At 42.2% G+C, this 14,126-nt stretch overlaps 1 protein-coding gene across 2 annotated transcripts; it reads left to right on the plus strand.

The window, feature by feature from the left end:
- The first annotated feature begins 296 nt into the window (after positions 1-296).
- Positions 297-13,855, plus strand: slc1a3a (solute carrier family 1 member 3a). 2 transcript variants are annotated; one of them, XM_008289475.1, is made up of 10 exons: positions 297-355; positions 842-1,174; positions 2,003-2,140; positions 8,625-8,829; positions 9,189-9,231; positions 9,857-10,125; positions 10,227-10,460; positions 10,820-11,014; positions 11,518-11,652; positions 12,905-13,855. In XM_008289475.1, exons 2-10 carry the CDS (start codon positions 991-993, stop codon positions 13,110-13,112), a joined length of 1,611 nt encoding a protein of 536 aa, XP_008287697.1. In that variant the 5' UTR covers positions 297-355; positions 842-990; the 3' UTR covers positions 13,113-13,855. The 2 variants fall into 2 exon arrangements, with proteins under 2 accessions (XP_008287697.1, XP_008287698.1); XM_008289476.1 differs by lacking the exons at positions 2,003-2,140; positions 8,625-8,829; positions 9,189-9,231; ... (3 more) ...; positions 11,518-11,652; positions 12,905-13,855 and adding an exon at positions 1,313-1,401.
- Positions 13,856-14,126: the final 271 nt, after the last annotated feature.

The raw sequence follows: 14,126 nt of genomic DNA on the forward strand, positions 1-14,126 counted from the left end.
AAAGCACCCCCTCCTCTACCTTACTTCACTTTTTTTTTTTTTGGAGTCTCCGCCTCACCTCCCCACAAGCCCACACTGTGTGAGTGACTAACACTAGTTTTTCTTCTACTATAGCACCGCCTCCATTCTCTCACTGGCTCTTTCATTCCCTCATCCCCGCCGCTGCTCCCTCCTTCCCTTTCTCCTGCCCTCTCCTCTTTCTCCCCTCTTTCTCTTCATTGCTGGTCGTCCACACCGACCAGCTCAAACCCAAAGAGCTCCTCTCTCCCTCTCACACTGATCGAGCTTTAAAGCCACAACTTTCCCTCCTCTCTCTCTCTCTCTCTCCACAGGAAGTTATTGCTCAAGTCTAAAGGTACAGAAACAACTTCTATCTCAGCATTTTACCATTTAAATACGTCTGCAAATGCATTTAACCATTTGACCGGCAGCTGTGATTGTGTGTGTCTGCATGTGTGAGAGAATTGAAAGTGTACACGTGTGTTGTAGTTAGAGTGTACGTATGAGGAAGTCTGCACTTCTGTCCAGCTGCGAGCGCAACACATGCGTTCGTCACTTGGACTGAAAACGTTTCTAAACAGATGTTGAAGCCTTTTTTTTTGTGGGCCGGTGTTGCATCATTATAACTGTTATTGCAAGAGACAGTATTTGTCCAATAGGCTGAAGTAAGATATTGACAGTTTAATCTATTTTGTTTGGGCTGTGTGGGATTTAACTCAAAAGATGGCAAACCTCTATTATCTCACTGAACTAAGTGCTTGACAGATTTGCAGTCTGCCTTACATAAAACCTTTGGAACATCTCCCTCTAACTCTTGTGTCCCTCCCTCCCTCCCTCTCAGGCAGCTCATCTGAACCAAAGCAGAGGTGTGACAGAGAGGAGGAACAAGATACAGGTGAATCAGCGGCACCATCACGGTGTCGACATCCCAGTCGAGCGGAGTTCAAGTTCCTGCACGTTAAAACAGATCTGAAGATTCCCACAGCAGCTATGACTCAAAGCAACGGGGAGAACCCACAAAGGGCTCGCAGCGGTCTCCATCAGATCCGAGCCGGGATCCAGTCCCGATCGCTGCTGGCCAAGAAGAGAGTGGAGAACATCACGAAGGATGACGTGAAGGGATTCTTTGTTCGAAATGCCTTTGTGATCCTTACCATTGCTGCTGTCATTATTGGTGAGTAGCAGCAAATGTTTTGACACTGAACTCTAGATTATTGGAGAACACCTTCTCCTCTTCTCTCCCCGTCTTATAAAGAAAAAGGAAACACATTGTCTGCATCTCCCCAATAACCAATCAATCTGGTGTCTGTAGGAGGACAGGAGAAGGAAAAGAACAGAAACAAAATCACCGGATGAAAGAATAGACGGAACTCAGATGAACTCAGCAGTCTGGCCGTTATCTGACCCCGTTGCCGACCTTTGACCCGCTCCCATTAACCTCTGAGTCTCACCCAGTAGGAAGTGAGCCAGGCCCACCCACCGCCTGCACATCTGCAGCCCTGCTAGAATTACGCCGTGCCACGACAAACACAGTTGATTGATTGTTAAATTCAGGATATTCCTGACTTCGAGCTGCTGGGTCCGCCACCTGGGCTTGTCAGTGGATTAGCGCTTGACTAAACAAATAACTTACTGAGAGCATAGACCGCACTGATCCCGGAGAAAAAGAACTCGCAAACATTTTGATAAGAAAATCTAGTTCAAAGATCAACCAAAGCAGGAGTGACAGCCACTGGTGTTCTGGAGAATCTAAACTTATTCCCCCTCCAACCATCTTAAAGAGTCAACTTTTGCTAATGTTTACCATCATCAAGCTCCACTTCTCATGTGACGTTGTGCCATTTTAAACTACTTAGCATTACTATAGTGTGGATACTGGCTTATAAATATGAAATATTTTGCATTAATCCGATTATATCCAACTGCAGGTGTCAAATCCAGGTTTTGTCACGTTGGCGTAAAACGTTTTCTTCTTTGCTTCCACATCTGACCCACGCTACAGGTATAATCCTGGGATTTGCCCTGCGGCCGTATAAAATGTCGTACCGTGAAGTGAAGTTCTTCTCCTTCCCCGGGGAGCTGCTGATGAGAATGCTTCAGATGCTGGTGCTGCCCCTGCTGGTTTCCAGTCTCATCACAGGTATGAACATCACGACAGTCTAGTGCAATCAGGGCACCGACAGCTACAGATGCATCTCGGAATAGAGTCATACTGATTTAGTTAGTTCACCTCTTACTCTACCTTTTAGTTTTGGATAGTCACTGAGTACAATTTTGATGTAATGCCATTTGTGCTTTAGTGTCTTTGCTACGTCTAAGTCGCTGACAAACTGTCTTATTAATCTAACACGTATGATTTACAGATTGCATCAACAATTACACAATAATCAAAATGTGACAATGTTGTGCACACCCAGTTCCTATACACAGCTCTCCCACATGGTTGTAGCAGCAAGCAAAGTGTTGTCATCCACTATTTTTGTTCTAAATTTAACACAGCGCTTCATGACTCCTCCTGATATCACAAACATTTTCATCAAAGCATTTTCTCGTACGTGCACATCCGTCTGTTCCCTGCTCAGCATGACTCCATTGCTTTGTAAAATACAAACAACCCGCGACAAGACACAATTTCATCCATCCATCTACTACTGTGTCCCCTACAACTGTCTCTCTACTATCCTGGAGTGGAAGTGCAGCGTAGCATGGAAAAAGTAGCACTCTGACTTTATTTATATGAGATTTCAGATAGCAAAATAGCCGGTGTTGTCTTTGTGAAATGGTGATAGTGTTGTGTGTTGTTTTTTTTGGCTCTGCTGATCATCACGTACTTCATGAGTGGCAGAGCGAAGCAGCTGTTTGTTCACACGGCGCTGTTTGTTTCTTTAAGGCCCAGTGGTGGAGGGTTAGGATGACCTCATGAGTGAGACAGAGAGAGAAATGTGTTTTAACTCGCATTTCAGGTCATATGCCTAGTATATGTATTGACGCTCGTGTTCCTAATAAAACACGACCTAAGCAAACCCTGTTCTACTGGGTAGTAATTAAAGCTATTCAGTATTTGTGAAAGGGATTATTTTTGTTTCGGTACATCTTGTACCTTCTGCATCTCACATGAATTTGGGCCAGTATTTCAGGAAAACAAAAAAACATATGACATAGCAGTGTTTTCTTCCGGAGGGCTGATGAGTTTGTTATTGATCGGAATCTCTATTTGTTATTAAAGCACAGGCCGAACTTGTGAGCTTCCAAAAAACACCAGTCAGCAGCACCGACTGACAAATGTAGGTGGGAGGACCAAATGTCCAGGCTCTGAGCGGTGACTGACGGGAAAAGAGGCCAGTCTCCTGAAGGGATGACAGAGACCCGCTGTCCGATAATAACCTGCTTTGTGTTGCAGCGGGGCGTAACATCAGCATCCTCTGACATCATGTCACATGACCACAGCTACAGCATGTGGAAACCAACAATGAGTGCTGTTCTGCAGCCAAGTCATCAGTGGATGTGCACTTCTACGCATGTTATCAGATGTCAGCTGTTGCATCACTACAGTTAACACACTTTTACTTTTACCCATCATCTGAAAACAGACTTGGAAACAAGTATTAGAGTAAAAAAATAGCATTTTTTATTGTTGTTTTTTTTTCTTTTTTTGTTGCTATAATGAAATAGCAATTTTCTTTAGCACACAACAATAACAGACATTACATTTATGCCATTTTTTTTGGAGACAGCGCTGATCTAAACAGACTTTATCTGCATCAGCCAGAAAGATGTGTGCCAAGAACATACACAATGGCAGCATATAGAAAGCAAATTTACCAATATTATTGTGTAGCAAGACCCCAATATGCAGATGTTTTAAGTATTGTGTATTATTTATACCCAGTAATTAGCATATTTGGATTCTAAAATGCTGATACAACAGATTTTGATTGCTGTCCCTTCATTCAGACTTTAATTGTTGCAAATGTTTCTTTCAAGTATTTTGACACGCCGGTTTAACAGTAGCTTTTCATGCACACATGCACCTTAAGTCAAAATTTTAAAAGTGAATCTAAAACTAAATGTCACCTCCTCTTTACTGTTAAACTTGCTCGTACCTTTCCCTGTTCTTTTCAGTAAAAAACTAACTTCCTTATTTACAAATATAGGATATAATTTTGTATGTCAGGATACTAGTCTATACAGCTTTGCCTCTGTTAATCACATCAGCACTATCTTGTGTAATGTATCATAATACTAAAATATGTGGCGCGATGATAACTGTATTTTTGTGGAAAATCAGTCACTAAGTTGGGAGATCATTACATTTTCTTTACTCAGATGAGGGAAAGGTTACATAGCTGATGTTTTTTGTTTGTTTTTGGCTGCGATGTACATCTGCAGGAAGCACAGTTTTCAATTTCTTCCACAGTTCTTTCAGGTTTCAGCAGTTATAAGTCACCTTAGGTCACTTTACGCCTTCTCTCGATCTTGAACAAACCTAAGCTGTTTTTGTTTTTCTGTCCTCGTAGCATGAACTGAATTCACCAGCTTTCCCATGATAACCAATATCTCACAGCTTTAACGTAGTCTCACTGGGCTTTATTTATAGGAGTGGCTCCTTTACATACATGACTCAGAGCATGACTTTGAGAATAACATATTTTAGAGGACAAGAACATCACAGCTAAGCTCCTGTGACTTATATTCCCCAAACACGTGGCCCCCATGCAAAATGAATGTCACGCTCCCAAGACTGAATGGTGCTTCTATGTGAAGCGAGGACTTGCCTGTGAATTGATCCGGTCTAAAATTGGGGTTGAATTGAGAATCAGAAAGTTTGACTCCACAGGGGCCCTGAGAGGTAGCTTGAGCAGAGTACAGAGAGGCCCTGGGAGGTAGTTTGAGTAGAGAGGCCCTGGAAGGTAAGAAATGAAGGAACGAGTGGACAGGCAGGCAGGAAAAACCGAGGATCAAGGATTATGAGAAAAGGGCTTATTTGTTTCAGCAGTAGAATGAGGAAAAGAGAGCGCAGATAACTGTAGAGTTCATAGGATATGGTCTTTTTTTTTTGTATCTCTTAATCTCTTGGTCTCTGTCTCTCACGTGTTCACTCACACAAACATGCTTCACTGTAACCGCTCCATATGTGCGGTCAATATGGTTAAATCCATATTGTCTTCAGGCGTTTCGTTGTGCGAGAGGAGAGGCCACAACAGAGTCTTTATTGAGTCAAGAAGGCGCTGGATGGAAACAAGGAAAGGGGAAAGAGGAAAAAGAGGATGATTACAGGAAGTGGAGCTTGAATCATCTATACATATATATATATGTGTGTGTGAGTCAGCTGAACATGAACGGCTTGTTTGTGAAATTTAAGGAAAAAAACTGCTACTATTCTTCTTTTCTTTAAGCAAAGTTTTATGACATTTTCTTCTTCGTTGACTTATGATGGATTTAAAGAAAATTTTAAGGTCTTGCTATTGCTCCGTTGATGTATCACATGTAAGAACAAGCTTTATTTGTATTTGATTTGCACCATATCCAAGCAACAATGGGGCATATAAAAGGTGATGCAGTTACATTTATTTCTTAGTTTTTTTCAGAATTAGAAAAATTTTAATCCTTGTTGATGCCATGCTGTAGCTGTTGTAAGGCTGCAAAACAGTCTTTGAACATGTTAAAATCGTCAATAAATGACAGAAAACAATGAACATCACAACCTCCTCTAGCTCAAGGTGAGATGTTCCAAATGCTTGTTTGGTCACTCATTTGCTCTCCGTTATCAAAAGACAGAAAGAGCAAAAGCTGTGAAATAAAACATTTCAGACTCTCAAACCGATGAAAAATAGTTATCACGATGGAACAGAGGACTATTTTGTTAACTCTACTGAGCCCCATAGTTTAAAATTCCACAGACTGGGCTTCAAACTGTATGCCTTTAGGTAAAGTCTTGCTAGAACTGTGGAGTTAATGTTTGCCCAGAATCAGTTGATGTTAAATGCCTTCTGGAGAGACCTCTTGCAGTTGCCATGTCCTGCGTTTCAACTCTTTCCCCTGAGTGGGCCTACTTTTGTGTTTGATGAACATTCCCCAAATGAGAAAGAAAGTCATTCTCCTTGCTCTCCTTCAATCTCGCTTCTCTCGTTCTTTTGAAAAGATGGAATTGGTGAGGCTGCGTCCACTGTTGCCCGGACAACAGGCTGGAGATCATTGTGTGCGTGTGGGGCTGACTAAGTCAACAAGTTTTCCCAGGGCTGTCAGAAAAAGGAATAGGAGGAAGGCAAGAGACGGGAAGGGGGTGGGATGGTTCGGAGGGAAAGGGTGGCAATGAAAGAGGATTGCAGCAATAAGATCAGTGTGCAAGGGAAAAAAAAAAAATAGAGGGAGGCAAGATGTTGGAGGGGGGGGAGGGAGGGGACGGAGAGCAGGGGAGGGGTACCGAGGGGCACCCTGAAAGAAGAGGTGGTGATGGACGGGAGGTGGAAAGAGGAGGTGAAGAATTTGGGAGAAGAGAATGAGGGAGGGGAGGATGAGGAGGGGAGGAAGAGGATCAAATAGGGCTGGATAAAAGCCTAATTCCTGGGCATGTTGAGACAAGAGGAACAGAGAGGGCCAAAGCAGGGGCAGCAGGTACACATCAAACACACACATACACACACACACACACACACACACACACACACACACACACACACACACACTCACACACACACACACACGCTTGTGATCTTTGTGAATATGCTCATTGACATAATGCATTCCCTACCCTGACCCTATCCTTAACCATCACAACTAAATGCCGCACCCCAACCTTTACCCCTAACCTTACCTTTCACACCAAAGCCCCGTCTTCACCCTCAAACAGCCCACTGAAGTTGTGAGAAAGTGACGGCAGACCGAAAAACGCCCTCCCTCCCTCCCTCCCGAGGTGTAAAACTCAAACTGGGCCTCGCAAAAAAGCAGGCACACCCACCCACACACTTTAGTGTACACAGTATCAAAGTACCACATGTGAAAGGAACACATACATCTCCCTATCGCACAAAGCCCGCTTTGCCCTGCACGGCTCTGAATGAAGATAATGGCCATAATAGGACCTGACACTCTGAAAATACAGCACCACTGTCATGCCTATTGAGGAAGCTTGTCTGTTTCTAAATCCCGTTTTCTGAATGGCTGTATTTCTCTTCGCCGCCATTATCCCTGCAAAGTCTGTTTAATGCTATTTGAACTGTGGAGGAGAATTGAACCTCCAGACTCTCAGACTCCGTCGCTCTTCTTTCTTGCAGAGGAATGAAACCTTGGTTTTTCTCCAGCACCAATTTCTTGACTAAGAGCAAGATATGTCAAAGCTATTTTAGTTTAACCCAAACGTGATTTGTGGCGTCAGAGCCATGAAATAGAACTCACCACAATTTAGGTTTTGTATAATTTGACAGTATCCAAACTTTCTTGCAGGAATGCGAAATTTGCCCGATGTGGCAGGAAATTAAGTGTTTTTTTGTAACAGGATCTTTGGCTTTCGGGGCTGAATCCTTCTGCAGCGTTCTACTTTCTATGTTTCAGCATTGGATGAATAGATACGGCCCATAGCAGATACATACATGCAGTACTTGTGCCATTGTTTTCTTTGCGACTCAAATATTGAGTCGAGGTCAAGCTGTTAATCTGTAACTGAAATCTGTGCAGCCTGTGTTCACAACAAACTAACGTCACACTCAGGGGCACGCAGGACTTTCCAAATGCAGCTTGAAACAGCACAAAATCACAGTTTAAGAACAACGTTTATGGTACTTCGTTACCTCCTCAGTAGTTTACAGTGTATTGTCTGTATACGAATGTATAACATGTAATTAGATTTTGTTTGTTAGATCTTCCCCTGGGTGCTATACAGTAGTTTAGTTTTCCACCAGCAAAGGTCAGTGTCAGATTGTGTTTCTTGCCGCTCTTTGTTGTCACAGATAGTTATCCAGATAATCCAGATTGGGTGTATTCCACATATAATTACAGCACTTTTTTCCCAAGCTGACGATGCTCACAGGGACAGAAGTGAGTGGCACATCTGTGTAAACTCTCATGGTGCAGCAAGACTAAAGACGATAGGGATGTTTTGTTCATATGTAGAAACAACAAGAAAGATAACAAAGATGTGATCACACCTTTTTTTTTTATTAGTTTTAGAAAATGTATTCTGAGGTTCCTGCATTCTATTCAAATTATACCATCACTCATTTGATGCTAATATATATATATATGAAGATTTTGTTGTTGTTGTTGGTTTAGTAACATTTTCAAGCACATATCAGTGAAAGCCAGTCGTATGTAACTGTAAAGGAAATAAACATGAATGAGTAAAACAGGGCGAGTAGAGAAAGATGAATCAACTAATCCATTCATTAAATGTTGATTGACTTGTAGTGTGAGTAATTTAGATGATTTCCAGTTTGGCTGCTTTTAACACTACGAGCTTGTCACACTGTGGCTGCACTGCTGCTCCCTCTGCAGGACTTTTTACAGCATGAAAGTCTGTCCATGATTCTATTAGTAGCAACACTGCAGGTGATCGTGGATGAATATTTATTTGATAAACTGTAGTACTGGTATACGTTTACAGGATTGATGCGATTTGTCCTTTTCAGGTATGGCTTCTCTGGACAGCCGTGCTTCTGGTAAAATGGGAATGAGGGCCGTGGTTTACTACACCACCACGACCGTCATCGCTGTGTTCATTGGTATTGTCATGGTGCTCATTATTCACCCTGGAAAAGGATCAAAGGATGAGTTCAGCAAGCCGCAGCAGATAGAGCAGGTCAGCGCTGCTGATGCCTTTCTGGATCTTATCAGGTACCTACACGCATCTGTGCAAGCTGACCAAACAAACATTCACTGGAGCAACCCACTACACTGATTCTGTCAACAAAAATGAAAAATCAGAATCCTTTACTAATTTTACTTTTTGATAGTGAACACTCGGATCGAGGCGTTCGACCTGGGAGGAGGATATTAAAGTTCTGTGACCTTTGAGGTGTAAATGGATTCAAAAAAGCTGCAAAATGCAAATCGATATCAGCTAATGATCCTAACATTTGATACAGTGCATGTTGTATTTTTTGGTTTTTAGTGATGTGCGTTTGTCATTTGAAAGTCTGAGTCTAACTCATTAAATCGTAATACAATTATACCTATTTTGTTGTGTTTTCTAGAAACATGTTTCCTCCTAACCTTGTGGAAGCTTGCACCAAACAGGTAACAGTCCCACCACATCCTCTATTTTGTCACTTGGCCTACAGTTACAACAAAGGCTCTCTTCATGAATTCTCTCAGTGTATCATCACCAGTATCTGAGTGTTCAGTTAGCGTTGTTTAGAGCCACACTTTTGAAAGGTTTGCTTTTCATGTGCTTTTTAAAAAAAATTGTATACTCATATTGCCGTTGTCATTCCTTTGGGCTCTCAAAAAGTGCAAAGAGATATTTTACAATAACTGTTTCAGACGGGGGCACCTAACGATTAATTCACTCTTAGCTGCCCACGTTTGCACCTCACCCAGCCGTAACTGTTAACCAAGGCCCCTGCCTCGGTGCCACTTTCACTTCCTTATTCCAACACATTTTGGGCAGATGGAGGTGCTCTAGTGGAATTGTGAAATTATGTGTGCCTGATGGTAAAATAGGAAGTTGAAAGCACAAACAACTTCCCTGAGCTTTCATGATACACATCTGTTTCACAGTAACGCTGTAATTTAATAGGTTCGTCTAAAATTAATTGACTGTGAATCACAAATGTTGTTCTTGAATGAAAGTTATTTACTAAATATTAATGCACCAGGACTTAATCACCATTTAACACATTTGTCTCTTTTAAAAATACAGTTCAAGACACAGTATGCCAAGAGAGTAGTCCAAGTGACGATGACAGTGAACGACACAATATTCGCACCCAATGGCAGCCAGACAGTAGCCCGAGAGGAGATGATCCCAGTGCCAGGAGCAGTGAATGGAATCAATGCTCTCGGCCTGGTAGTGTTCTCCATATGCTTTGGTCTGATCATCGGGAGCATGCGGGAACAGGGGCAACCCCTGAAGGACTTCTTTGATTCGCTCAACGAAGCCGTGATGAGGCTAGTTGCCATAATAATGTGGTAAGTACCAGGAGGGCTGTCTTACCACTGGGACGAATAGATAGCGTTAACGAGGAATGAAATGTTTTAATTATAAATTCACGACACCAATCAATCCTCAGGTACGCCCCCGTTGGTATCTTGTTCCTGATTGCTGGCAAAATTGTGGAGATGGATGACATTACATCCATGGGCAGCCAGCTGGCGATGTATACAGTGACAGTCATTTGTGGCCTGCTCATCCACGCCGTCTTGGTTCTGCCAACACTCTACTTCATCGTCACCAGAAAGAACCCCTTTGTCTTCATCGCTGGGCTGTTGCAGGCTCTCATCACTGCCCTCGGAACCTCCTCTAGGTGAGTGATTAGGTTGAAAGGTCAAGGTACAATTCATATTAATCTCTCCATATATACAGTTCAGAGTTTGATTAACACATTTCCATTGCTCCAGGGCTTGAGAAACACAGTATTATTATAAGCTGACGGCATATACACAACACTAATTTGCCGGCGTTTTCCAAATGTAATTGTAATTATGGCCCAATAGTGTACTTTTCTGATCAAATTTTAATTATCACATCAATCAGCTTGTTGCAGATTTGCAATTGCTCCATATTCACAACACCCTGGGCCTGCAGTGGAAGGTTTTAGACACTGGTATGCTGTTGCACTTATTGCTGATCCCAATCTCTCTCTCTTTCCCCTGCTCTCCCCAGTTCCGCCACATTGCCCATCACATTCAAATGCCTGGAGGAAAACAACAAGGTGGACAAACGTGTGACGCGTTTTGTACTCCCAGTCGGTGCCACCATAAACATGGATGGCACAGCTCTATACGAAGCCCTGGCAGCCATCTTTATTGCGCAGGTCAATGATTATGACCTTAACTTTGGGCAGATTCTAACCATCAGGTACTGACATCGCGTACAATTGCATTTCAACTTCAAATATGTTATTGATTATGTGATTAGGTCAAGGATGTGTGTCACTGTACAACATCTGTTTGTGCTGCAAAAAAAACCAAAGGGAAACCCAAAGGGGGTTTGATTCAGTAAACATTGACTGCTCTGAGAGTTTAATCACTTTTGGATGGATACAGGAATACTTCTATTCTATTTGGCTTCCTATCTGGCAACAACCTCGACTGAACCCATGTCAAGCTTTTCCAAAGCCTCAGAACCACAGTTCCAACTTTACGACTGACTTTCTGACCACTTGTCTGGCTTTTTGACAAGGGATAGATGGAGAATAGTGTTGCAGCCAAGTAAATAAATGACCCTCTTCAGCGCTATTACGAAGGAATAATTGAGAGGTCAATAATGGGACATGTCTGACAGCACAATAAATAATTTTTTAGATAATTCTCTCCATCTGCCTTCTCTTTTTTTCCTTTTGTTTCACTTTTTCCTATCAGTATCACAGCCACAGCAGCCAGCATCGGAGCAGCTGGAATCCCTCAGGCAGGCCTGGTCACCATGGTGATAGTGCTAACGTCTGTAGGCCTTCCCACGGATGACATCACGCTGATCATTGCTGTTGATTGGTTCCTGTAAGTATTGATCATATGTCGCTTTAGCAAATAGTAAAATCAATACAAAACACCAGTAAGTCAAGTTTTTTTTCCCCCCCAAGTTGTACCACTTAACTTCAGAGTTGCAGCACTCTGTGCAAACTGTAAATAATTTGGTTTTATGGTGGTATAGAAAGAGTTTGATGGAGGGTGGATGTAGGGTGGTAGTGTGGTATGAATTCTATGAAATGTGACTGTTGTGCTGTACAGTGTTGAGTGGATTACCAGACAGCTCATAGAGACACTCCCTTCACATTCCATGTCCCTCTATCCATCTGGTTTTTATTCGGTTAACAGCCAATCCCAGTGAAAAACCCTGCTTCTTCCTATCTACTGTCTGTTTCATGTGGTTTGGAGGTTGCCTGAAGCAATTAATGCTTATGTTATAATTATACTTCATTACAATTATACGCTTATAGACCCTCCTCATAGATTTGATTAGCAATGTTTTCACTGTAGAGGTTTATTTTACTTAGTTTGTGTCTTTTTTGTCCTGTCTTGTTGTATCATGTCCTGTCTTATCCTGTCTTTTTGGCTTGTCCAGTCTCATTGTGATTTTGACTTGTCTTGTTGTATCTAATCCTGTCTTGCTGTGTCATGTCATGTCCTGTCTTGTCCTGCCTTGTTGCGTCTTGTCCTGTCTTTTTATGTCTTGTCGGATTTTGTCTTGTTTTGTCTTGTCCTGCTTTGTCCTGTCTTGTCCCATCTTGTTGTTTCATGTCCTGTCTTTTTATGTCTTGTCCAGTCATATTGTGTCCTACCCTGTCTTGTTGTGTCTTGTCCAGTCTTATTGTGATTTTGACTTGTCTTGTCCTGTCTTGTTGTGTCATGTCCTGTCCTGTCTTTTTGGGTCTTGTTGTGTCCTGCCTTGTTGTGTCTTGTCCTGTCTTGTCCCATCTTGTTGCATCTGCTGTGTCTTGTCCTGTCTTGTCCCATCTTGTTGTATCATGTCCTGTCTTTTTATGTCTTGTCCTGTCATATTGTGATTTTGACTTGTCCTGTCTTGTTTCATCTTGTCCTGTCTCCTTGTGTCTTGTCCTGTCTTGTTGTGTCTTGTCCTCTCTTGTCCTGTCTTGCTGTGTCCTGTCCTGTCTCATCCAGTCTTGTTTCGTCTTGTCCTGTCTTTTCCTGTCATTTTGTGTCATGCCCTTTCTTGTCCTGTTTTGTCCAGCCTTGTCTCCTCTTCCCACTCGCTACCTCCGGTCCTAACCTGTTCTGTGTCTTTCTCCAGGGATCGATTGCGCACCACCACTAACGTCCTCGGAGACTCCATCGGTGCAGGTATTGTGGAACACCTGTCTCGCCACGAATTGCAGAGAAAGGACCCTGAAGTGGGCAACTCAGTGGTGGAGGAGGCAGACAAGAAACCATACCAGCTCATCTGCCAGGAGAATGAATACGAGAATGAGCGGCCCGCTGACAGCGAGACCAAGATGTAGGGGCGAGATTTTGGTTCAAGGCTGCATACTTCAAAAAAAATAATTGCACTGCATTGAACCAAACTGGCAACTAAACTCTTTTGAATTTTCAAACCTCCTTCTTACAAGGTTGGAGGATTTAAATTAAATTGATCTACAGCTAGAAAATATTTCAGCCAAGTAAGTTCCACTAATGTGTGAGGCTTCCCTCGCACACTGCAGACTTGAAATGATTCATTGGTTGCCTTGTTTTGTGAAGGGTTTGTGCTATGATGCTTCCTAAGCACTATATGTGAATGCCATCGGGTGGCAGCTGTTTACGATTAAGAATGAATCCAACTCCCTTCAGAACTGTGATGACTAATCTCACCCACTAGAGGCCAGTATTGCTGGGAGTCTTAACACTACAGCAGAATACAGCCTAACACTTGCACAAACTCTTTCTGGCTTTAAAGTTCATTGTTTTGTTCGGTTTTAGTGGTGTTTTATATGAAAAAAAAATGTAAGTGAAGTGGTAGTAAATATCTGTCTGGAGTGTTGGAAATCATGCACATAGTATGGGGGACCAACTTCTTTGGGGGAAAAGGGCTATTACAAACTTCTGTACAGACATCTGTGGCTTTATTTTTTATGATTTGCTGTACAGATTTCACCTGAATGAATGAATGAAATTATTTACCTTAATTCACACATGCTTTTACTCTCCAAAGCAGCAAGTGCTATTGCTAGATATACAAAGCCGGCTTTCCAACTATACAAATTTTTTTTTTTTTAAACATATGTTCCTCATTGCAATCATTAAAACTGACACACCAAAATTACTCAGCTATGTTGTTTAGCTGAGAATTTGATCTGCCGTCAAATTAGAATTGTAATTGTGCTGTTACAGTTCAACCAAAAAGAAAAAAAAACAAACACCAAAAAATACAAACCAAATTTCTGTATAGTTGAATCAAACTCCATCCAATCAAGTTTTTAACCTGCACAAGACAGTGCTGTTTAATAGGAAGATAGTAATAAATCCTAATGGTGACT

This window comes from Stegastes partitus, unplaced genomic scaffold, assembly GCF_000690725.1.
Source record: "Stegastes partitus isolate 25-593 unplaced genomic scaffold, Stegastes_partitus-1.0.2 Scaffold618, whole genome shotgun sequence".
NCBI classification, from domain to species: Eukaryota; Metazoa; Chordata; class Actinopteri; family Pomacentridae; genus Stegastes; species Stegastes partitus.